The 23,538-nt window shown below is 36.9% G+C and overlaps 1 protein-coding gene across 4 annotated transcripts in view; it reads right to left on the bottom strand.

Moving 5' to 3' along the window:
• KLHL4 (kelch like family member 4) overlaps positions 1-23,538 on the bottom strand; it is a 127,244-nt gene that overhangs the window by 6,262 nt on the left and 97,444 nt on the right. For 2 of the 4 annotated variants that reach the window (XM_070461762.1, XM_020898416.2), the window contains exons 7-9: positions 21,308-21,532; positions 17,504-17,666; positions 14,278-14,490 (exon numbers count right to left, since the gene is read on the bottom strand). In XM_070461762.1, coding sequence (XP_070317863.1) covers positions 14,278-14,490; positions 17,504-17,666; positions 21,308-21,532 — 601 coding nt within the window. Of the gene's footprint in view, positions 1-13,526; positions 14,125-14,277; positions 14,491-17,503; positions 17,667-21,307; positions 21,533-23,538 lie in introns of those variants that run through there. The other 2 variants (XM_020898417.2, XM_070461763.1) reach the window with 2 other exon arrangements.

The following is a 23,538-nucleotide window of genomic DNA, read 5'->3' as shown; positions in this document are numbered from 1 at the left end:
TTAAACTTCTTTATGTATTCTAGATTTTTTTTCTTATGAAATGTATGCTTTATAGAATAAAGCTAATTTCTTAATCCAATACATTTAGATAGAAGAAACCAAGTAAATGCAACACAAGCTAACCCACTAAGATAAAGCAAAAAGCCTCCAACACTGAAATAGACAAGAACATAAGGCTTTAGTATTCCAAAAAGAAAATCTCGCACTAATTTGAATTTATTAAAAGAAAATGGTTATTAAAGCTAGGAATATTACTTGTCTCTATATATGATTTAAGTTTCATTTCAGATGAAACTTTTGAGAAGACAGGTTTGATTTTTGTAGTGACAAACCTTCATAAATTTGTATTTACTAGATATAATTTTGCAAAGTAGTCATGTATGGATGTGAGAGTTGGACTGTGAAGAAAGGTGAACGCCAAAGAATTTATGCTTTTGACCTGTGGTGTTGGAGAAGACTCTTGAGAGTCCCTTGGGCTGCAAGGAGATTCAACCAGTCCATCCTAAAGGAGATCAGTCCTGGGTGTTCATTAGAAGGACTGATGTTGAAGCTGAAACTCCAATAATTTCGCCACCTCATGCAAAGTACTGACTCATTTGAATAGACCCTGATGCTGGGAAAGATTGAGGGTAGGAGGAGAAGGGGACGACAGCGGATGAGATGGTTTGATGGCATGAATCACTGACTCAATGGACATGAGTTTGGGTAGGTTCCAGGAGTTGGTGATGAACAGGGAGGCCTGGTGAGCTGCATGGGGTTGCAAAGTGTTGGACCCTTCTGAGTGACTGAACTGAACTGCATATATGTATTTCAGTGCTATTCTCTTAATTCACCCCACCCTCTCCTTACACCACTGTATCCATAAGTCTGTTCTCTATGTCTGAGTCTCTATTCCTGCACTGGAAATAGTTTCATCAGTAACATTTTTCTAGATTCTGTATATATGTATTAATATACAGTAGTTTTTTTTTTTTTTTTCTAATTTACTTCACTCATATAACAAGCTCTAGTTTCATCTATCTGACTAGAACTTACTCAAATTCATTCTTTTTATGTTTGAGTAATATGTCCCATCACTTCATGGCAAAGAGATGGGGAAAGAGTGGAAACAGTGTCAGACTTTATTTTTCTGGGCTCCAAAATCACTGCAGATGGTGATTGCAACCATGAAATTAAAAGACGCTTACTCCTTGGACGGAAAGTTACAACCAACCTAGACAGCATATTAAAAAGCAGAGACATTACTTTTCCAACAAATGTCTGCCTAGTCAAGGCTATGTTTTTTCCAGTGGTCATGTATGGACATGAGAGTTGGACTGTAAAGAAAGCTGAGCACCAAAGAACTGATGCTTTTGACCTGTGGTGTTGGAGAAGATTCTTGAGAGTCCCTTGGACTGCAAGGAGATTCAACCAGTCCATCCTAAAGGAGATCAGTCCTGGCTGTTCATTGGAAGGACTGATGGTGAAGCTGAAACTCCAATAGTTTGGCCACCTTATGCGAAGAGATGACTCATTGGAAAAGACCCTGATGCTGGGAAAGATTGAGGGCAGGAGAAGGGGACGACAGAGGATGAGATGGTTTGATGGCATCACTGACTCAATGGACATGGGTTTGGGTGGACTCTGGGAGTTGGTGATGGACAGGGAGGTCTGGCATGCTGCGGTTCATGGGGACACAAAGAGTCGGACACGACTGAATGACTGAACTGAACTGAAATATGCCATTGTATATATGTACCACATCTTTATTCAGTCATCTGTTGATGGACATCTAGGTTGCTTCCATGTTCTGGCTATCGTAAATAGTGCTACAATGAACAGTGGGGGTACATGTGTCTTTTCAATTATGGTTTCCTCAGGGTATATGCCCAGTAGTGGGATTTGCTGCATCATGTGGTAATTTTACTCCTATTTTTTTTTTTTTTTAGAGAAATATCCATACATTTCTCCATGGAAGCAGTATCAATTTGCATTCCCAACAACAGTGCAAGTGGATTCCCTTTACTACACATTCTCTCCAGAATTTATTGTTGGTAGATTTATTCTGATGGCCATTCTGACCAGTGTGAAATGATACATCATAGTTATAATTTGCATTTATCTAATAATAAACAATGTTGAGCACCTTTTCATGTATTTTTTATGCATTTGAAGGTCTTCTTTGGAGAAATGTCTGTTTAGGTTTTCTGCCTAATTTTTGATTGGGCTTTCTTGTTTTATGTTATTGAGCTGCATGAGGTGCTTGCATATTATGGAGATTAATCATTTGTCAGTTACTTTATTTGCAATTCCATTCAGTCAATCAGTCATGTGGTACACTTTGAGAAGCAATGAACTGCAGCACACCAGGCTTCCTTGTCCATCACCAACTGCTGGAGATTATTCAAACTCATGTCCATTGAGTCAGTGATGTCATCCAACTATCTCATCCTCTGTCATCCCCTTTTTTCCCACCTTCAATCTTTCCCAGCATCAGGGTCTTTTCCATTGAGTCAGTTCTTCACATCAGAGTCCAAATTATTGGAGTCTCACCACGAGCATCAGCCCTCCCACTGAACATTCATGGCTCATTTCCTTTAGGATTGACTGTTGGATCTCCTTGCAGTTCAAGGGATTCTCAAGAGTCTTCCCCAACATCACAGTTCAAGAACATCAACTCTTTGGCTCTCAGTTTTCTTTATAGTCCAATTCTCACATCCATACATGACTACTGGGAAAATCATGACCTTTGTTGGCAAATAATGTCTCTGCTTTTTAATACGTGGTCTAGGTTTGCCTTAACTTTTCTTACAAGGAGCAAGCATCTTTTAATTTCATGGGTGCAATCACCATCTGCAGTGATTTTGGAGCTCCCAAAATAAAGTATGTCACTGTATCCACTGTTTCCCAATTTATTTGCAATGAAGTGATGGGACCAGATGCCATGATCTTAGCTTTCTGAATGTTGGGCTTTAAGCCAACGTTTTTAACTCTCCTCTTTAACTTTCATCAATAGGCTCTTTTTTCCTCATCACTTTATGCGATCAGGGTGGTGTCATCTGCATATCTGAGGTTATTGATAGTTCTCCATGCAGTCTTGATTCCAGCTTGTGCTTCATCCAGCCCAGCGTTTCTCATGATGTACTCTGCATATAAGTTAAATAAGCATGGTGACAATATACAGCTTTGACATACTCTTTTCCCAACTTGGAACCTGTCCATTGTCACGTGTCAAGTGCTAATCATTACTTTTTGACCTGAATACAGATTTCTCAAGAGACAGGTCAGGTAGTCTGGTATTCCCATCCGTTGAAGAATTTTCCACCGTTTGTTGTGATTCACTCAGTCAAGGGCTCTGGCATAGTCAATAAAACAGAAGTAGATGTTTTTTCTGGAACTCTTTCAATGATCCAGCAGATGTTTGCAATTTGATCTCTGGTTCCTCTGCCTTTTCTAAAACAAGCTTGAGTGCCTGGAATTTCATGGTTCATGTACTATTGAAGCGTGGCTTGGAGAATTTTTAGCATTACTTTACTAGCATGTGAGATGAGTTTTGCCTGTTATTCCAGGTATCTCTTTACTTCCTACTTTTCCATTCCAGTATCCTATAATTAAAAGGACATCTTTTTTGGGTGTTAGTTCTAGATAACCATTCAACTTCAGCTTCTTTAGCATTACGGTCGGGATATAGACTTGAATTACTGTAATAATGTATGGTTTGCCTTGGAAACAGAGACCACTCTGTCATTTTTGAGACTGCATCCAAGTACTGCATTTCAGTCTCTTTTGTTGACTCTAATGGCTACTCCATTTCTTCTAAGGGATTCCTGCCCACAGTAGTAGATATAATGGTCATTTGAGTTAAATTCACACATTCCCGTCCATTTTAGTTTGCTGATTCTTAAAATGTTGATGTTCATTCTTGCCATCTCCTGTTTGATCACTTCCAATTTGCCTTGATTCATGGACCTAACATTCCATGTTCCTGTGCAGTATTGCTCTTTACCGCATCAGACTTTACTGTCATCACCAGTCACATCCATAACTCTGTGTTGTTATATATATATATATATATATATATATATATATATATATATCTTTTTTCTTTTCTCTGAATTCATTTTTTTCTGAAGTTATTTCTCCACTGATCTCCACCTACCAACCTGCGAAGTTCATCTTTCAGTACTGTATCCTTTTGCCTTTTCATACTGTTCATCAGTGGCCTGCTGCAGGGTTGGAGGCACTGAGTGCAGCAGTACCTGTATGGGACCTTTTGAAGAAGTCGCCATTATCTTCATTACTGCCACCATAGTTTGGTCTCAGGTCAAACAACAGGAAGGGAACACAGGCCCACCCATCAACATATAATTTGATTAAAGATTTGCTGAGCATGGCCCCACCCATTAGAACAAGACCCAGTTTCCCCCCCATTCAATCTCTCCCATCAGGAAGCTTTAATAAGTCTTTTATCTTTCTTCATCAGAGGGCAGACAGAATGAAAACCACAATCACAGTAAAATAACCAACCTGATCACATGGACCCCAGCCTTGTCTAACTCAATGAAACTATGAGCCATTCCCTGTAGGGCCACCCAAGACAGACGTGTCAAGGTGGAGAATTCTTACAAATGTGGTCCACTGGAGAAGGGAATGGCAAACCACTTCAGTATTCTTGCCTTGAAAACCTCATGAATAGTATGAACATTTGCAATTAATTTCTCCCATTCTGTGGACTGGTTTTTCATGTCATTCATGGTTTCCTTTGCTGTGCAAAAGCTTTTAAGTTTAATTTGGCCCCATTTATTTACTTTTGTTTTTATTTCTATTTTCTAGGAAGTGGGTCATAGAGGATCTTGCTGTGATTTATGTCAAGGAGTGTCCTGCGCACGTTTTCCTCTAAGAGTTTTATAGTTTCTGGTATTACATTTACCTTTTTTCAAATACAAATATGAGTTGAGAGTATATATACATTCACAGACAGGTAGGTTTAATCTTCTGTGAATTGTGTGCTCTCTGTAATTTTTTGTGCACTCTAGAAAGCATCAATAAATTATCTAGGCAATTTAAAACTTCAATAAAATCTATAATTTTCTCAGCTTCTTACAGTGAACTTTAAACAAGTCTTGCATCCATCATATTCCTTTGGCCTTTCTAAAAGGGAATCATGATTCCCACCAAGTATATATACACAAGCGTAGAATAAATGCTTAGAATTTGGTATACACAATGAAATTCAGGATCAATAAAATAGGAAATATTGACTTGACATTTAATCCTATCAATAATACTGAGTGTACTATAGTGAACTTTTGGTTTTATAATAAATTGGAAAGTCAAATATGACTGGTTTCCAATCTTTTACAAACTCCACTTATATATTAAAAAAAGACCCTTTAGCCACTATTTGTCAGTTAATCATAGAGTGTTTCAACTTCCGCTTCTGTAAGATGACAGGACTATACTAGATTTTTAATGTCATTTCCATTTGTAATTACATATAAGTTCATTATTGTGCTTCTGGATATTTATATAAAGGGCAGAACAGGTTCAGCTCTACTTTTTAAATATGCAAACAACTCAAGGTGATTTTCATGTGTTTTTTATTTTGTCTTCAATGTTGCATAACTAGGGAGTAATACCAGCAAGACGGTAGGCTAGGAAGTTCTAGTATCTTATTATAGCACAAAATTTATTGAATAAACCAACAGAAACTGGCTCAGATAACTTTGTAGCAGTTCTGGAAATCAGTCAAGATCCAAAGCAATAAATTCCATGCTCATTTAAGAAAAAGAAGTAGGCAATTTTGTGAAATTCTTACTTCCTGTTGCCCCACTCCCTCCTAGAAGGACATGGTATGGGTTGAAGAAAGCAGTAATTCAGCCCCAGTTCCTTCAGTTCCTTTTCCTGAATCAGAGAGAGAAGAGCAGAGCTAATAATCTACAATTTAACCTGTCTCGATTATTGCCAAAGAGGTTATTTTCTCTGTTACCTAGCTCAGAGCTCAGATAGTCTAATGTGGCATAGCTCAGATCTCAGGCTAGGAAAAGCCATGAGAAGTAGTGCACATAGTTCATGAAAGTTGTGGGGAGATTACATTACTGATACTGCAAAACTACCGATTGTTCCAATAGAAAACTAAGGTCCTGAAAAACAGGAGGGCTAAGACTTTAAAGAAAAGTAAGATGTTTAAAAGCAGCCATGTATACAGAGAATCACACACATGCCCATGAAAAAGACAAACCTGGTAAAGGTCTGAGAATCTCAATCTTAATGCTAGGTTGATCTCAAACACAGAACATAATTAGTGATTAATTAGTGACAGTCTTCCTATGTATGGGGCCAATCTGCAAGGACTGGGAAGGTTATTTCAAAATGTCCAGTTTTCAACAAACATCACAAAGCATACAAATAAATAGGAAAATGAATGTTACTCAAAAGAACAACATAAACCTCCAGAGCCATTTCTGTTAGTAACACAGGCATCTGTCTTACCAGAGAAAGATATTAAGAGAACTGTCATATATTCTGAAAAAGCAAAAAGAAAAACAGGCAAAAAACTAAAGGAAACAGATAAATGATAAATGAACAAAATAAGAATGTCAACAGAGGAAATAAGTTATAAAGAAAAAAATAGAAATTCTGGAGCTGAAAGATGAAATGACTGAATTTAAAACCTTACTAGAAAGTTTAATTGGAGACTTGAGCAACCAGAAGGAAGAAAAGTGAACTTGAAAACAAGTTTTTTTTTTGAAAATGACCAAGTCTGGGGAGCAAAAAGAATGAAGAAAAGTGAACAAAGTCTAAGGAATTTCTGAAAAGACATCAGGTGGGTTAATATATGCATTCTAGGGGAAGAAGTGGAAGCAGAAAGAGAGGAAGAGGAGATGGGGAAGATCGAGGAGAAGATATGATTCTATAGTACTAGTAGAATTCAATTCCCCACTTACAGTAATGAATAGAATAAACCAGACAGAAGATCGGTAAGTACATGAAAGATGAAAAACCATAGGCCAATTGTTACTCCCCTAAAACTCAGAAGATACATTTTTCATGAGCAAGCAAGAAATATTATACAAGATAATGCATATTGTAGGCCATAAAACAAGTCTTAATAAATTTAAGAGACTGAAAACTTGCAGTCTTTTCACAGTGGAATGAAACTCTAACTCAACAACAGAAAGAAAAGTGATATGTCCACACATAGATAGAAATGAAAGAATACACACTTAAACAACAAGTCAAAGAATACATTATAAGGGAAATTAGAAAATATATCAAAGCAAGTGAAAATGAAAACATGACTCACAAGTGTCTTATGGAATGCAAAGAAAACAATGATAGGAATCTATAACTGTAAAGGCTTACATATAAAAGGAAAAAAATGGCAAATCAAAACCTAACTTTACACCTTTATAAACTTGAAAAGGAAGAGTAATTAAATCTAAAGTTAGGATAAGGTAGGAAATAATAGAGGTTAGGGCATAGATAAATAATACAGATAATAGAAAAAAATAGAAAAAAAAAGCAATGAAATCAAGAGTTGGTTCTGCAAAATTTCAAAATTGATAAACCTTTAGGTAGATTGAGTTTGAAAAAAGGACACAACACATATAAGATCAAATGAAGTGGAAATTAACACTGCTTTTATGAAAAAGAATGAGAAAAAAGATAAAATTGTTCACTAACAATTTGATTAACCTTGATGAAATGGACAAATTTCTAGAAACTCACAACTCATCAAGATTGAACCATGATAGACCTATAATTGTAAGATCAAGTTTTCTAACAAATTACAGTTGATCCTTGAACAATGTGAGTGTTAGAGGATCCCTGTACAGTTGAAAGTTTGTGTATAACTTTACAGTCATCCCTCCATATCCATGGTTCAGTATCAGTGGATTCAACCAACTATAGATTGTAGCATGTATTTACTATAGTACTGTTGTTCTTGTTCAATTGCTCAGTTATGTCTGACTCTTTGCCATACCATGGAATGCAGCATGCCAGGCTTCCCAGTCCTTCACCACTTCCTGGACTTTGCTCAAAGTCATGTCCATTGAGTCAGTGATGCCATCCAACAAACTTTTCCTCTGCTGTCCCCTTCTCCTGCCTTCAATCTTTCCCAGCATCAGGGTCTTTTCCAATGAGTTGGTGCTTCTCATCAGGTGGCCAAAGCACTGGAACTTCAGGTTCAGCATCAGTCCTTCCAATGAATATTCAGGACTGATTTCCTTTAGGATTGACTTTTTTCTCCTTGCAGTCCACAGGACTCTCAAGAATCTTCTCCAGCACAACAGCTTGAAAGTATCAATTCTTCGGAGCTTAGCCTTCTATATGGTCCAACACTCAGACCCATACACAACTATTGGAAAAACTATAGCATTGACTATACAGACCTTTGTTGGCAAAGTGATATCTCTGCTTTTTAATATGCCATGTCATATGCCTTTTTAATAGGTGTGTTATAACTTTTCTACCAAGGAGCAAGTGTCTTTTAATTTCATGGTTGCAGTCACCATCTGCAGTGACTCTGGAGTCCAAGAAAAGAAAGTCTCTCACTGTTTCCATTGTTTGACCATCTGTTTGCCATGAACTGGTAGGACCGGATGCCATGATCTTAGTTTTTTGAATGTTGAGGTTTAAGCCAGATTTTTTCATTCCTATTTTGCCTTCATTAACAGGCTCTTTAGTTCCTCTTCACCTTCTGGCATAAGGATGATGTCATCTGCATATCTGAGGTTGTTGATACTTCTCCCAGCAATCTTGATTCCAGCCTGTGCTTCATTGAGCCCGGTAGTACTGTAGTACTTATTTATTGAAAAAAAAAAATTCCACATATGTGGATTTGTGCAGTTCATACTCATGTTGCCTTAGGATCAACTGTAGTCAAATATCTCACAACAAAGAAAAGACAAGTGTCAGATGGCTTCACTGCTGAATTCTATCATGTATTTAAAGAAGAATTAACACTAATCCTTCTCAAAATTTTTCAAAATATTGAAAAAGTAACACATCTAAACTCATTCTGTAAAGTCAGCATTCCATTCATACCAAAGACACACAAAGACACTATAAGAAAACTACACACTGATATTTCTAATAAATACTGAATGCAAAAATGTTCAATGTAGTACTAGCAAATTGAATTCACCAAATGATTAATATGATGATATTATATATCATAATAAAGTGGGATTTCTTCCTGGAATGAAACAATGGGTTATCATACAAAAATCAATCCAAGTAATACACTACATACTATACATGAACCAAGAACTTCTAGATGTTCAAGTTGGTTTTAGAAAAGGCAGAGGAACCAGGGATAAAACTGACAATACCCATTGGATCATAGAAAAAGCAAGAGAGTTCCAGAAAAACATCTATTTCTGCTTTATTGACTATGCCAAAGCCTTTGACTATGTAGATCACAATAAACTGTGGAAAATTCTGAAAGATATGGGAATACCAGACCACCTTACTTGCCTCCTGAGAAATCTGTAACCAGGTCAAGAAGCAGCAGTGAGAACTGGACATGGAACAAGGGACTGGTTCCAAATTGGGGAAGGAGTACATCAAGGTTGTATATTGTCACCCTGCTTATTTAACTTATATGCAGGGTACATCATGCAAAATTACAGGTTGGATGAAGCACAAGCTGGAATCAAGACTGCCTGGAGAAGTATCAATCACCTCAGATATGCAGATGACACCACCCTTATGGCAGAAAGCAAAGAGGAAGTAAAGAACCTCTTGATGCAAGTGAAAGAGGAGAGTGAAAATGTTGGCTTGAAACTCAACATTCAAAAAACTAAGATCATGGCATCTGGCCCTATCACTTCATGGCAAATAGGTGGTGAAACAATGTAAACAGTGAAAGAATTTATTTTGGGGGCCTCCAAAATCACTGAAGATGATGACTGCAGCCAGGAAATTAAAAGATGCTTGCTCCTTGGAAGAAAAGCTATGACAAACTTAGACAACATATTAAAGGGCAGAGACATCACTTTGCCAACAAAAGTCCATCTAGTTAAAGCTATGGTTTTTCCAGTAGTCACGTACGGATATGAGAGTTGGACCATAAAGAAAGCTGAGAGCTGAACCATTGAGGCTTTTGAACTGTCGTGTTGGAGAAGACTCTTGAGAGTCCCTTGGACTGCAAGGAGATCAAACCAGTCAATCCTAAAGGAAGCCAGTCCTTGATATTTATTGTAAGGACTGATGCTGAAGCTGAAACTCCAATACTTTGGCCATCTGATGCAAAGAAAAGACTCATTGCAAAAAACCTCGTTACTGCCAAAGATTGAATGCAGGAAGGCAAGGGGACAACAGAGGATGAGATGGTTGGATGGCATCACCAACTCGATGGACCTGAGTTTGAGCAAGCTCCTGGACTTGGTGATGGACAGGAAAGCCTGCGGTGCTTCAGTTCATGGGGTTACAAAGAGTCAGACATGACTGAGCCACTGGATTGAACTGAACTGAACTGAATACCCTTCACTGGCAGAAGAGAAAAAAACACATATTCTCTCAACTAATGCAGAAAAAGTATGCGACAAAATATTTGCAATCATCTTTTAACGATAGACATAGTAACCAAAGTAGGACCAGAATAAAACCAACTCAACATAATAAAGACCAGATATAGAAAACCCGGATCTATCATACTCAGTGAGGAAAGACTGAAGGCTTTCTCTCCAAGATCAAGAATAAGACAATAAGAGGAAATTTCACCACTTCTATTCAACATAGAGAAATAAAATGCAAACACACTGGAAAGGAAGAAATTAAAGAAGACACCATGAGGTAGAAAGATATCACCCAAGTGATCTACAGAATCTATGCAATGTCTATCAAAACCCCAGCAACTTTTTTTGCAGGAATAGAAATACCAATTATAAACATATATCAAATCTCAGGGATCCAGATCATCCAAAATAATTTTGAGAAAAGATGAACAAAGATTGAGGTTTAATACTTCTTACTAATGATATAAAATACAGAGCCAGAAATAAACCCTCACATGCATGGTAAAATAATCTTTGAGAATGTTGCCAAGACCATTCAATGAGGAAAGGACAGAGTTTTCAACAAATATTCATAGGAAAAATGGATATCCACCTGTAAAATAATAAAGTTGTATTTTTACCTTACTTCATATAAAAAAATTTACTCAAATGGATCACAGGTCTGAACATAAGAGCTAGAACTATGGAACTCTTATAAGAATACAGAGGGGAAATATTTTATGATATTGGATTTGGCAAAGATCTTTTGGTTATGGCCACAAAAACACAAACTATGAAGAAAAATTGGATTTAATATTAAAAAAAAAATTGCACATCAAAGAGTGCTATTATCAGAGTGCAAAAGCCACCCATGGAATGAAAGTAATGATGTGCAAATCACATAACTGACAAGAGGTTAGTATACAGAATATAAAAAGAACTCCTATAATTCAACAGCAAAAAGACAAACAACCCAAATAAAAATGGGCAAAGAACTGAAATAGACATTTCTATAAAGAAGATGTACAAATGACTAATAGCACATGCTAAGATGCTCAACATATCTAACCAATAGAGAAACCCAAATCACAAACACAAAGAGATACCACTTCAAATCCATTGGGATAGCTATGAAAAACAAATCAGTGTTGGTGAGGATATACAGAAATTGAATTCCTTTTGCTTTGCTGATGGGAATATAAAATGGTGCAGCTTCAACGGAAAACAGTATTGAGGTTCCTTAAACATTTAAAAATAGAATTTATGATAAAGAAGCATTACTTCTATGTATGCCCAAAAGAATTGAAAGCACCGGTTCAAACAGATATCTGTACACCTATATTCTAGCAGCATTGTTCATAGTAGTCAAAAGGTGATGCAACCCCGATTGTAAATTGATGAATGAGTGGATAAACAAAATTATGTGGTATGTATATATAATGTAGTCTTTTTCAGCTTTAAAAAGGAAAAGAAATTCAGATAAATGCTATAACTTGTATAAAACTTGAAGAATTATAAGGCTCAGTAAAATAAACCAGACACAAAAGGATTATTTCTGACTCCACTTTTATTAGGTACCTAAAATTATGAAATTCATAAAAACAAAAAGTAAAATGGTGGCTGCCAGGGACTGAATTTAGGAAGGAATGGGGATTTATTGTTTAATGAGGATAGAGTTTCAATCTGAGGAAGTGAAAAAAGTTCTGGAGGTGGATGATGATAATGTTTCACAACAATGTGAATGTACTTAATGACACTGAGCTGTGTACTTAAAAATGCTTAAAATGATAAATTTTATGTTATATATATTTTGCCACACTAAAAAATAATCCGGCATAATGAACAGGTGATCATTTATTACTTCACTAACTCTGGAGAAAACTGATATGGAAAAGCTCACTTTTACATATATCTAACTATAACATCGAATACTTTGGCCACCCGATGTGTAGAACTGACTCATTTGAGTCACTCAGTCGTGTCCAACTCTTTGTGATGCCATGAACTGTAACCTAACAGGCTCCTCTATCCCTGGAATTTTCCAGGCAAGAGTACTCCAGTGGGTTGCCATTTCCTTCTCCAGGGGATCTTCCTGACCCAGGGGTCAAACCCAGGTCTCCCACATTGCAGGCAGAGGCTTTACCTTCTGAGCCACCAGGGAAGCCCACATATATTTAACTATAATATCCAATACTTTGGCCACTTGATGTGAATAACCGACCCATTGGAAAAGACCCTGATGCTGGGAAAGATTGAAGGCAGGAGGAGAAGGAGATGACAGAGGATAAGATGGTTGGATGGCATCACCAACTCCATGGACCTGAGGTTGAGCAAGCTCCGGGAGTTGGTGATGGACAGGGAAGACCGTTAAATCAATTTTACCCAAACTGTTTTTCATTGTAATATCCCATTTCTCCCAAATTTAGTTATCCTTTTGTCTGGGAGATAAAATCCAAAAGTTTTCATCTTGACATTTCTGGCTATCAAAAATATGGTACATAATTGAGTTTTTAATTGCTCTTACAAATACCTTTAATCTAAAGTCTCTGCTCATATCTATGAAACTTTCTCCTTTACTTTCATGGTTTGGGTTGCATTTTTTTCCTAGACCTGAAATTCCCTTCATTCTTTTTTTATGCATACAAAGTACACATTCTACCTGGTTCATGAATTTCTCTTGAGGATGCCATCCATACGGATCTGTCTTCTGAATTCTGATAACTTAACTGACTGTAAATTTGTCACTTGGACTTAGGTTGTTATCAGCTGCTACGTTTGTGTGTATATATACGTATATAGGACTTCCCTGGTGACTCAGACAGTAAAGCATCTGCCTATAATGATGGAGACCCAGGTTCGATCCCTGGGTCAGGAAGATCCTCTGGAGAAAGAAATGCCAACCCACTCCAATACTCTTGCTTGGAAAATCTCATGGACAGAGGAGTGTGGTCAGCTACAGTCCATGGGGTCACAAAGAGTCAAACACAACTGAGTGACATCACTTCACTTTATACACACACATATGTGTGTGTGTGCGTGTGTGTGTGTTTATGCATTCTGTCTTGAAAAGGAAAAGTGAAAATGTTAGTTGCTCAGTCATGTCTGACTTTGTGATCTAGTGGACAGTAGCCTGCTAGACTCCTCTGTCCATGGAATTTTCCAGGCAAGAATAATGGAGTGGGTAGCTATTCCCTTCTCTAGGGGATCATCCCATTTTAGGAATAGAACATGAGTGGTAAAACTACAAAGTAACATGACAGACAAAAAATGTATCACACTTTGTTCATCCAAATTAATGTCTCCCATTCAAAGAAGCTACCTGTGAGAAATTAAATACTTAATGCAATTCAGTCATTGTTCAGAACATTATAAACACATCTCTTTGGGATTTTTTTTCCTGTTTATTTTGTAGTGATAAGCCTTTATCCTTTGAGAACTGATTCAGTTTTTGAAACAGTAAAGTTGTGATTTGAGCTGGTGAATAGTTGAGTGATATAGCTTGTAATAAAAATATATTTACTCTTACTTCGGCCTCATTTTATAGAGTGACTATTAAATTATAAAACAGTGCATTCTTTTCATACACTTCTCATGATGAATCTGGAATGCATATGCAGGATTTCTTCAAAATATTTTGAGCCTAGGAGTAAGGATAAAATTTTAAAAAGAATTAAACCTCTGAAAGGATTAACACTTACTTGGAAGACTACTTTTTGGTAGCTTAAAAATCCTCCTCATTTTTGAAAAAAAAAATAATAATCAAATAAATAATGAATAAATAGAAATATTTTACCGTTCAACACAGGCAGAAAGTCTGGAGCAGTGGTTAGAAGCAGGGGCATCATGACCCCCAACCACATATAAGAATCCATTGTATGTTGCAACTCCTACACCTCCACGTCTTTTGGACATTGGAGCACACAGACTCCACTTGTTAGTGTGTGGGTCAAAATATTCCATAGATTTGAGGCAGGAACTTCCATCACGTCCACCAATAGCATATAGCCTAGAATAAAGACAGAAGTATGTGCATGTGTGTATATTTGTGCATAGAATGAAAGTGAAAATACACTGCACACAGCATTGGACAGTGCATTCTACTCCCTCAGTATTTTATAGCGAAAGGCCTGAATTTGTGAAGGCGTTTGTTAAAGTCTACCTTACCCCAAACCTACCTGCTTCATAATATTTTGAAAGTTTCTTTGATATAATAGATTAAAGGTTTATATGGGAAATTAACTACAGAGAAAGGAAAGAGATAACAAAAGCATTTGTAGTATTTGTCTACTACATTACAATAAAGCTGAACATTTTTAAAGATTGTAAGAGCTTTCCAAAACCCAAATCCAGGAAACTTACAATTTTAACTAAATTTAATTGCCTAGCATTAGACTCTCTATTGTTTTAGTGAGCTACTTTATTTAGTGTAAAAAACATTTGTAACTAAGAAGATATTAATTTAACAAATAGCTAAGGGAATAGGATAAAACATAAAAACCAGACTTTTTTTCCCTAAGAAGATGTGTTATCTATAACATTTCTCTCATAAATTTTAAAATGCCAATTCTTTTGATTGGCAGTGTTTTTAATTTGTTGCTGTTGTTCAGTTGCTAACTCGTGGCCTACTCTCTGTGACTGTATGGACTGTAGCACACCAGGCTTCCCTGTCCTTCACTATCTCCTGGAGTCCACTAAAACTCATGTCCATTGGGTCTCTGATGCCATCCAACCATCTCCTCTTCTGGCATCCCCTTCTCCTCCTGCCTTCAATCTTTCCCAGCATCAGGGTCTTTTCCAGTGAATCGGCTCTTCACATCAGCTGGCCAAAGTATTGGGGTTTCAGCTTCAGCATCAGTCCTTCCAATGAGTATTCAGGGTTGATTTCCTTTAGGCTTGACTGATTGGATCTCCTTGATGTCCAAGGGACTCTCTTCTCCAGCCCCACAGTTCAAAAGCATCAATTATTTGGCACTCAGCCTTTTTTATGCACCAACTCTCACAGCCGTATATTATTACTGAAAACACTATAGCTTTGACTATTCAGATCTTTGTCAGCAAAATGTTGTATCTGCTTTTTAATATGCTGTCTAGTTGTGTCATAGCTTTCCTTTCAAGGAGCAAGTTTCTTTTAATTTCATGGCTGCAGTCACCATCCATAGTGATTTGGAGCCCCCCAAAATGACGTTTGTCACTCTTTCCCTTTTTCCTCACCTATTTGCCATGAAGTGATGGAATCAGATGCCATGGTCTTCATTCTTTGAAGGCTGAGTTTTAAGCCAGCTCTTTCATCCTCATCAAGAATTCCTTTAGTTCCTGTTTTCTTTCTGCCATTAGAGTGCTATCATCTGCACATCTGAGGTTGTTGATATTTCTCCCAGCAATCTTGATTCCAGCTTGTGATTCATCCAGTCCAACATTTTTTATGATGTACTCTGTATAGAGGGGGCTTTCCTGATAGCTCAGCTGGTAAGAATCATCCTGCACTGCAGGAGACCCACTCCAGTATAATTGCCTGGAGAATTCTATGGACAGAGGAGCCTGGCAGGCTACAGTCCACGGGGTCACAAAGAGTCAGACATGACTGAACGACTTTCACTTCACCCTTCACAGAAGACAAATAAGCAGGGTGACAATACACAGCCTTGACACACTCCTTTCTCAATTTTGAACCAGTCCATTGTTCCATGGGGTCGCAAGGAGTCGGACATGACTGAGAGACTGAACTGAACTGAACTGATTGTTCCATGTCCGGTTCTAACTGTTGCTTCTTGACCTGCATGCAGGTTTCTCAGGAGGCAGATAAGGTGGTCTGGTATTTTATCTCTTTTAAGAATTTTCTGCAGTTTGTTGTGACGCACACAGTCAAAGGCTTTTGTGTAGCCAGTGAAGCAGAAGTAGATTTTTTTTTAGTCTAATTTAAATTTAATCCCACATCAATAAAGAAGATCAACATTTATTAAACAATATGCCTATAACTGCCCTTCATGCTCAGTTGTGAACAATAGCAAGTTAGCAAGACAAAATTAAATTATTTAAGTTCAATCATTTCAGCCTCTTTTGTAATAGGTAAGAGATCACTACTGAGTCACTGGATATCATTCAGGTTAGGCTAAAGATAATCATATTTAGGAGTATTTTAAGCCCTAAAACACTGTAAGTCTGGGTTTCCTGTTAACCACAGACACTTCTTACTTTATGCACAAGGTGCTAAAAAGCACCTGCACTGAACTTTCTATTGAACCCAATTATATGATGAGATACTGACTTTATGGATGGTCAATACAGACACACAAAACTGTCTCCTGCCACTGACCAATCCTGGTGTCTGAAATTTTCATCATTCAAATTCCTCCTATATGCTTGTCATGATCTCCAAAGATCCCTTTTCAGAAAGCACACCATTACCAGTTACCTACAAAAACAATAATTCAAGCTTGTAGAAACCTCTAATATCATCAAGTTTCAATATATTATTTTCTCTCATAGGAAAGTGATCAGAAAGTAGGAAAGATTCAGAAAGATGAGATTAGCTATAATTCTAGAACACTTAGGAGAGAGAGTTATAAAGAGAAAAAATACTTAGCATTTTACAAAAACAGACTGAAGTTTTGATAAGTCAAGAATAAGTTATAACCAAAAAATGGTAGCTTCTTAAGGATAAGATTGAAACTGACTTGCCTATAAAAGTGCTTCTAAATTTTAATGTGTAATACAAGTTACTTGAGGATCTTCTTAAAATGTCTATTCTGATTCAGGATATCTGAACTGGGGTTAAGATTCAGCATTTCTAAATAGACCTCAGGTAGTAATGTTACTGCTGGTCTCAGGATATTTAATTAAGTGTTCATTTTAGATAAATATTTTCCATCATAATGAAGGGAGAGTTCCAAAAAGGCCTTTTACAGTCCATTACTAGGATGTCCTGGTCATTGGGAATGCTTATTGGTAGGTGTATCACATCATTGAAGTGTTGTACTACATGAAATGGGATCAAAGCATGCATGTTTGGCTCTACTCACTTATTGTTTAATGCGACTACACCAACTGTGCTTCTAGGAGTTGACATACTGGCCACATAATTCCACTGACGTCCCTCAGGGTCCCATCTTTCTACAGTATTTAGATAACTCCATCCATCATGGCCACCAACAGCATACATTGGTCCTTCAAGTGTGGCTACACCTAAAGGATAAAAATAGCATGAGAGCTCACCTAGGTAGGGCATATATACTGGGTGTTTCACTTTACAAGGAAGGGACTACTTAAAAATTTGATTTTTATCTATTAATGGTTTTGTAAATAGCTATTTAATGAATAATTTGCCAATCTTGATTTGAAACTAAAACTAAATATGGTCTTTTATCGCCAGGAAATATCATGGAATGTTATCATGGTTATAATGCTAAAGTCATAGAAAGTAAGCGAACACACCATTTCTTGTGATTAACAGAAAAGGGAAGATGATTTTTCTGTCAGAGTTTAAATGTCATTTTTCAAATATAAAAGATAAATGAATCTTAGATAAATAATAACTCTGATAGATCTTTCTGATCCCATATTTTTATTAAAGGGATAAAAATGATTCCCATAGGACATCTTAGTAGACAGGGGTTTTTGAGGTTTAGTTAGAAATTTGTTCTATTCAGTTCAGTCGCTCAGTCGTGTCCAACTCTGCAACCCCACAGGCTGCAGCAAGCCAGGACACCCTGCCCATCACCAACTCCAGAGTTTACTCAAACTCATGGCCATTGAGTCAGTGATGACATCCAACCATCTCATCCTCTGTCGTCCCCTTCTCCACCCACCTTCAATCTTTCCCAGATTAGGGTCTTTTCAAATGTGTCAGAGGTTCAAATCAGGTGGTCAAGTATTGGAGTTTCAGCTTCAGTATAAGTCTTTCCAATGAATATTCAGAACTGATTTCCTTTAGGATGGACTGGCTGGATCTCCATGCTGTCCAAGGGACTCTCAAGAGTCTTCTCCAACACCACAGTTCAAAAGTATAAATTTTTCCATGCTCAGCTTTCATTATAGTAAAACTCTCATATCATACATGCCTACTGGAAAAACCATAGCTTTGACTAGACAAACATTTGTTGGCAAAGTAATGTTTCTGGTTTTTAATATGCTGTCTAGGTTGGCCATAACTTTTCTTCCAAGAGCAAGTGTCTTTTAATTTCATGGCTGCAGTCACCATCTGCAGTGATTTTGGAACCCCCCAAAATAAAGTCTGTAACTGTTTCCACTCTTTCCCCATTTATTTGCCATGAAGTGATGGGACCAGATGCCATGATCTTAGTTTTCTGAATGTTGAGCTTTAAGCCAACTTTTTCACTCTCCTCTTTCACTTTCATCAAGGGGCTCTTTAGTTCTTCTTCAATTTCTGCCATAAATATGGTGTCATCTGCATATCTGAGGTTATTGATGTTTCTCATATAAATCTTGATTCCAGCTTGTGCTTCATTCAGTTCAGCGTTTCTCATGATGTATTCTGCATATAAGTTTGATAGGGAGGGTGACAATATACAGCCTTGTCATACCCCTTTCCCAATTTGGAACCAGTCTGTTGTTCCAGATCCAGTTCTAACTGTTGCTTCTTGACCTGCATGCAGATTTCTCAGGAGGCAGGTCAGATGGTCTGATAATTCCATCTCTTGAAGTATTTTCCACAGATTAGTGTGATCCACAAAGTCAAAGGTTCTGGCATAATCAATAAAGCAGAAGTAGATTTTCTTCTGGAACTCTTTTGCTATTTCTATGATCCAATGGTTGTGGGCAATTTGATTTCTGGTCCCTCTGCTTTTTCTAAAGCCAGCTTGAACATCTGGAAGTTCATGGTTCATGTACGGTTGAAGTCTGGATTGGAGAATTTTGAGCATTACTTTACTAGCGTGTGAGATGAGTGCAATTATAAGATAGTTTGAGTATTCTTTGACATTGCCTTTCTTTGGGATTGGAATGAAAACTGACCTTTTCCAGTACTGTGGCCACTACTGGGTTTTCCAAATTTGCTGGCATATTGAGTGCAGCCATTTCACAGAGTCGCCTTTTAGGATTTGAAATAGCTCAACTGGAATTCCATCACCTCCACGAGCTTTGTTCGTAGTGATGCTTCCTAAGGCCCCCTTGACTTCACATTCCAGGATGTCTGGCTCTAGGTGAGTGATCACACCATCATGATTATCTGGGTCATAAAGTTTTTTTTTTTGTCTAGTTCTTCTGTGTATTCTTACTACCTCTTCTTAATATCTTCTGCTCTTGTTAAGTCCACACCATTTCTGTCCTTTATTGAGCTCATCTTTGCCTGAAACCTTCCCTTGGTATCTCTCATTTTCTTGAAGAGATCTCTAGTCTTTCCTATTTTATTGTTTTCCTCTATTCCTTTTCACTGATTACTGAGGAAGGCTTTCTTATCTCTCCTTGCTCTTCTTTGGTACTCTGTACTTCTTTGGTATATCTTTCCTTTTCTCCTTTGCCTTTCCCTTCTCTTCTTTTCATAGCTGTTTGTAAGGCCTCAGACAACCATGTTGCATTTTTGCATTTCTCTTTCTTGGGGATTGTCTTGATCCCTGCTTCCTGTACAATGTCAGGAACCTCTGTCTACAGTTCTTTAGGCACTCTATCTGATCTAATCCCTTGAATCTATTCATCAGTTCCACTATATAATCATAATGGATTTGATTTAGGTCATACCTGAATGGTCTAGTGGTTTTCCCTACTTTCTTCAATTTAAATCTGAATTTGGCAATAACAAGTTCATGATCTGAACCACAGTCTCCTCCCAATTCTGTTTTTGCTGACTGTATAGGGCTTCTCCATATTTGGCTGCAAAGAATATAATCAATCTGATTTTTTCTATTGGATTCTATGAATAGTTCCTTTCTGTTTCTCATCTGCGCTAGGAATTCACATTACTGGTTCCTCCCGCCACATTCTTCACTATTTCAATTTGCCATCCACTCTACCTCTCCTATCCCTTTAGCAATAGCAATTAATTAAGAGTTTTAAAATTTGCTTTGGTGTCTCTGTAAGATATGTTTTCTAAAAAAATTCACACTTACAGAACTGAGCTGAATAATTACATAGTCTATCATTTGATATAACTTATCATTTATATTGGAGAAAACAATACCCATCCTGGATATGTCACAATTTAGCTGTGTAAAATTTGGTTCTTTAAAAGCAATGCAATTATTCTTTTCTTAAAAAAAAAAAAAAAAAAAAACTCTGTAGTATTGAAACATATGGAGTCTAGCATGAAGAAAAGCGGACCTTGACAAGCCATCAAGGGAATCAAAGTTCCTCACTGTTCAAGAAGTCTCTATCCCTTCTTAAATTTCTTGGGAACCTCTGACTTAAGTATAAATTAGGGTTGCTCTCAATGAAAGTAGTTTTCCTAAATAGTCCTGCCTTCAAACTGCATCCAAAGGCTTTTGCCTAAATATAGATTTGATTCTTATGGGAAGGGACACCAGTAACTAGAAACACAGTGTTCCTCCATTAGCAAGTGTTCTTTTCTCTAAACTGACCTTAGAAGAAAACTTGTAGTTGCATGCTCCTCAACAATGCATTCTTTCTATAAGGTATTATCCTTCCTGAATTGGGACCCCTTTAAAATACCAGTGGAATGGAGGTAAAAATTACAATGAGTATGACACCTGAAACAAGGAAAAAACTTTCACAGGCTTTTACCATTTATTTAAGCTTTTCAGAATTTTCAGACATTTTGAATAGAAGAGTATGACTAAATTATAATGATATGCCCTTAGTTAAGTTCTAGTAAGTGTACAAACTTTAGAAACTATGCAACATTAAACTCTTACCTAAGCCATGCCTGTGTGTTGACATGGGAGGCATCACTGTCCAGATTTTGCCAACTGGATTAAAACATTCCACAGTATTCAAAGTTTTTAAACCATCTCTTCCTCCCACAACATAGAGTTTGTTATCAATAACAGCAACTCCAAACTGAAGCCTACGCACATTCATAGAGCCAATGTGTAGCCAGCTGTTGGTCCGGAGGTCATATTTTTCAATTGTACTGGTACCTGTTAAAGGGATATTGAACAATGCTAAAAACTACTTGTGCAAAAATGTTTCATCATTCATATTATATTTATGTATCTATATTTATAGTATAGAATTGGTGATTGCAGTTCAAATTAAAATATGTAGTCCAGATAATTCTCCAACGCATAAGATAAGGCAAGGATAATATTTCATCACTTCTGAATGCAAATGGAAAAGTTAGAATAAAATAGTTTACCTAATATATATGGTTTATATGTTTATAATGACCTCTTTGGCTATAATATGCTACTGGTAGTACTAGTAGAGGTTCCAGACACCATATTTTACAATAAAAACTGCTTTGGAATGTATTACTAACTCTTTACACATCCATTATGGTTTTACTTTCCTATAAACATTCAATATACTAATTTATGCCCTTTTATTTTACTCAATTTGGTGTTTGTGTGTGTGTTTATTTAAAATGCAAATGACTAAAGGAAAAGAAAGGAAAATTTCTTTTAAATAGGCGTTCAGTGTTATTTCACATGATTCACATAATAACATTTCTGTCCTTTATTGTGTCCATTTTTGCATGAAATGTTCCCTTGGTATCTCTAATTTTCTTGAAGAGATCTTCTTGAAATGAAAGCTAGGCTGCACTAATTACTAGAATTATCGAGTTATTAATGATGAAGTAAGTAGGAAATTGTACAAAGCTACATTAATCAACTATATATAGAAGACATATTGAAATGAGGTAGAAGTCTGCTTAAAGCCAAGTTATTTTTTCCAAACATTAAATAAAATATAAAATATGAATTTATTCCATATCTTTTATCTGCATCTATGAACACATATGACATAGTTTTGTATCTTTAATTCTGAAATGTTTTTAGCCCATTTTCATACTTCTGCAGTTCAGTTGCTCCAACTAATCAAAATGTTGATCATCTAGCTGGCTTATTATGGCAACTCTGTATTTGGTTGAAAAAAAGTTTTCCTTTTTTTAACAATTCTTTTTCTTTGGGACTCACTTCACATTTTTTTCTGTGTTTGTCAACTTTCTGCCCTAAAATGTTGCAAATATTGCTTCTTACTTCATTTCAAAGTTGGAATTCCAGTTGAGCTATTTCAAATCCTGAAAGATGATGCTGTGAAAGAACTGCACTCAATATGCCTGCAAATTTGGAAAACTCAGCAGTGGCCACAGGACTGGAAAAGGTCAGTTTTCATTCAAATCCCAAAGAAAAGCAATCCCAAAGAATGCTCAAACTATCACACAATTGCACTCATCTCACACGCTAGTAAAGTAATGCTCAAAATTCTCCAAGCCAAGCTTCAGCAATACATAAACCATGAACTTCCGTATGTTCAGGCTGATTTTAGAAAAGGCAGAGAAACCAGAGATCAAATTGCCAACATCTGCTGAATCATTGAAAAAGCAAGACAGTTCAAGAAAAACATCTATTTTTGCTTTATTGACTCTGCCAAAGCCTTTGACTGTGTGGATCACAATAAACGGTGGAAAGTCCTGAAAGAGATGGGAATACCAGACCACCTGACCTGCCTCTTGAGAAACCTATATGCAGGTCAGGAAGCAACAGTTAGAACTAGATATGCAACAACAGAGTGGTTGCAAATAGGAAAAGGAGTACGTCAAGGCTGTATAGTGTCACCCTGCTTATTTAACTTATATGCAGAGTACATCATGAGAAACACTGGGCTGGGAGAAGCACAAGCTGCAATCAAGATTGCCAGGAGAAATATCAATAATATCTCATATATGTACATGACAGCACCCTTATGGCAGAAAGTAAAGAGGAACTAAAAAGCCTCTCGATGAAAGTGAAAGAGGAGAGTGAAAAAGTTGGCTTAAAGCTCAACATTCAGAAAACTAAGATTATGGCATCCAGTCCCATCACTTCATGGGAAATAGATGAGGAAACAGTGTCAGACTTTATTTTTTTTGGCTCCAAAATCACTGCAGATGGTGACTGCAGCCATGAAATTAAAGGATGCTTACTACTTGGAAGGAAAGTTA

The sequence above is a fragment of the Odocoileus virginianus genome, chromosome X (genome assembly GCF_023699985.2).
Source record: "Odocoileus virginianus isolate 20LAN1187 ecotype Illinois chromosome X, Ovbor_1.2, whole genome shotgun sequence".
NCBI lineage: Eukaryota > Metazoa > Chordata > Mammalia > Artiodactyla > Cervidae > Odocoileus > Odocoileus virginianus.
Note: the sequence above shows the minus strand (reverse complement) of the source record. Positions and strands in the feature narration are given on the sequence as shown.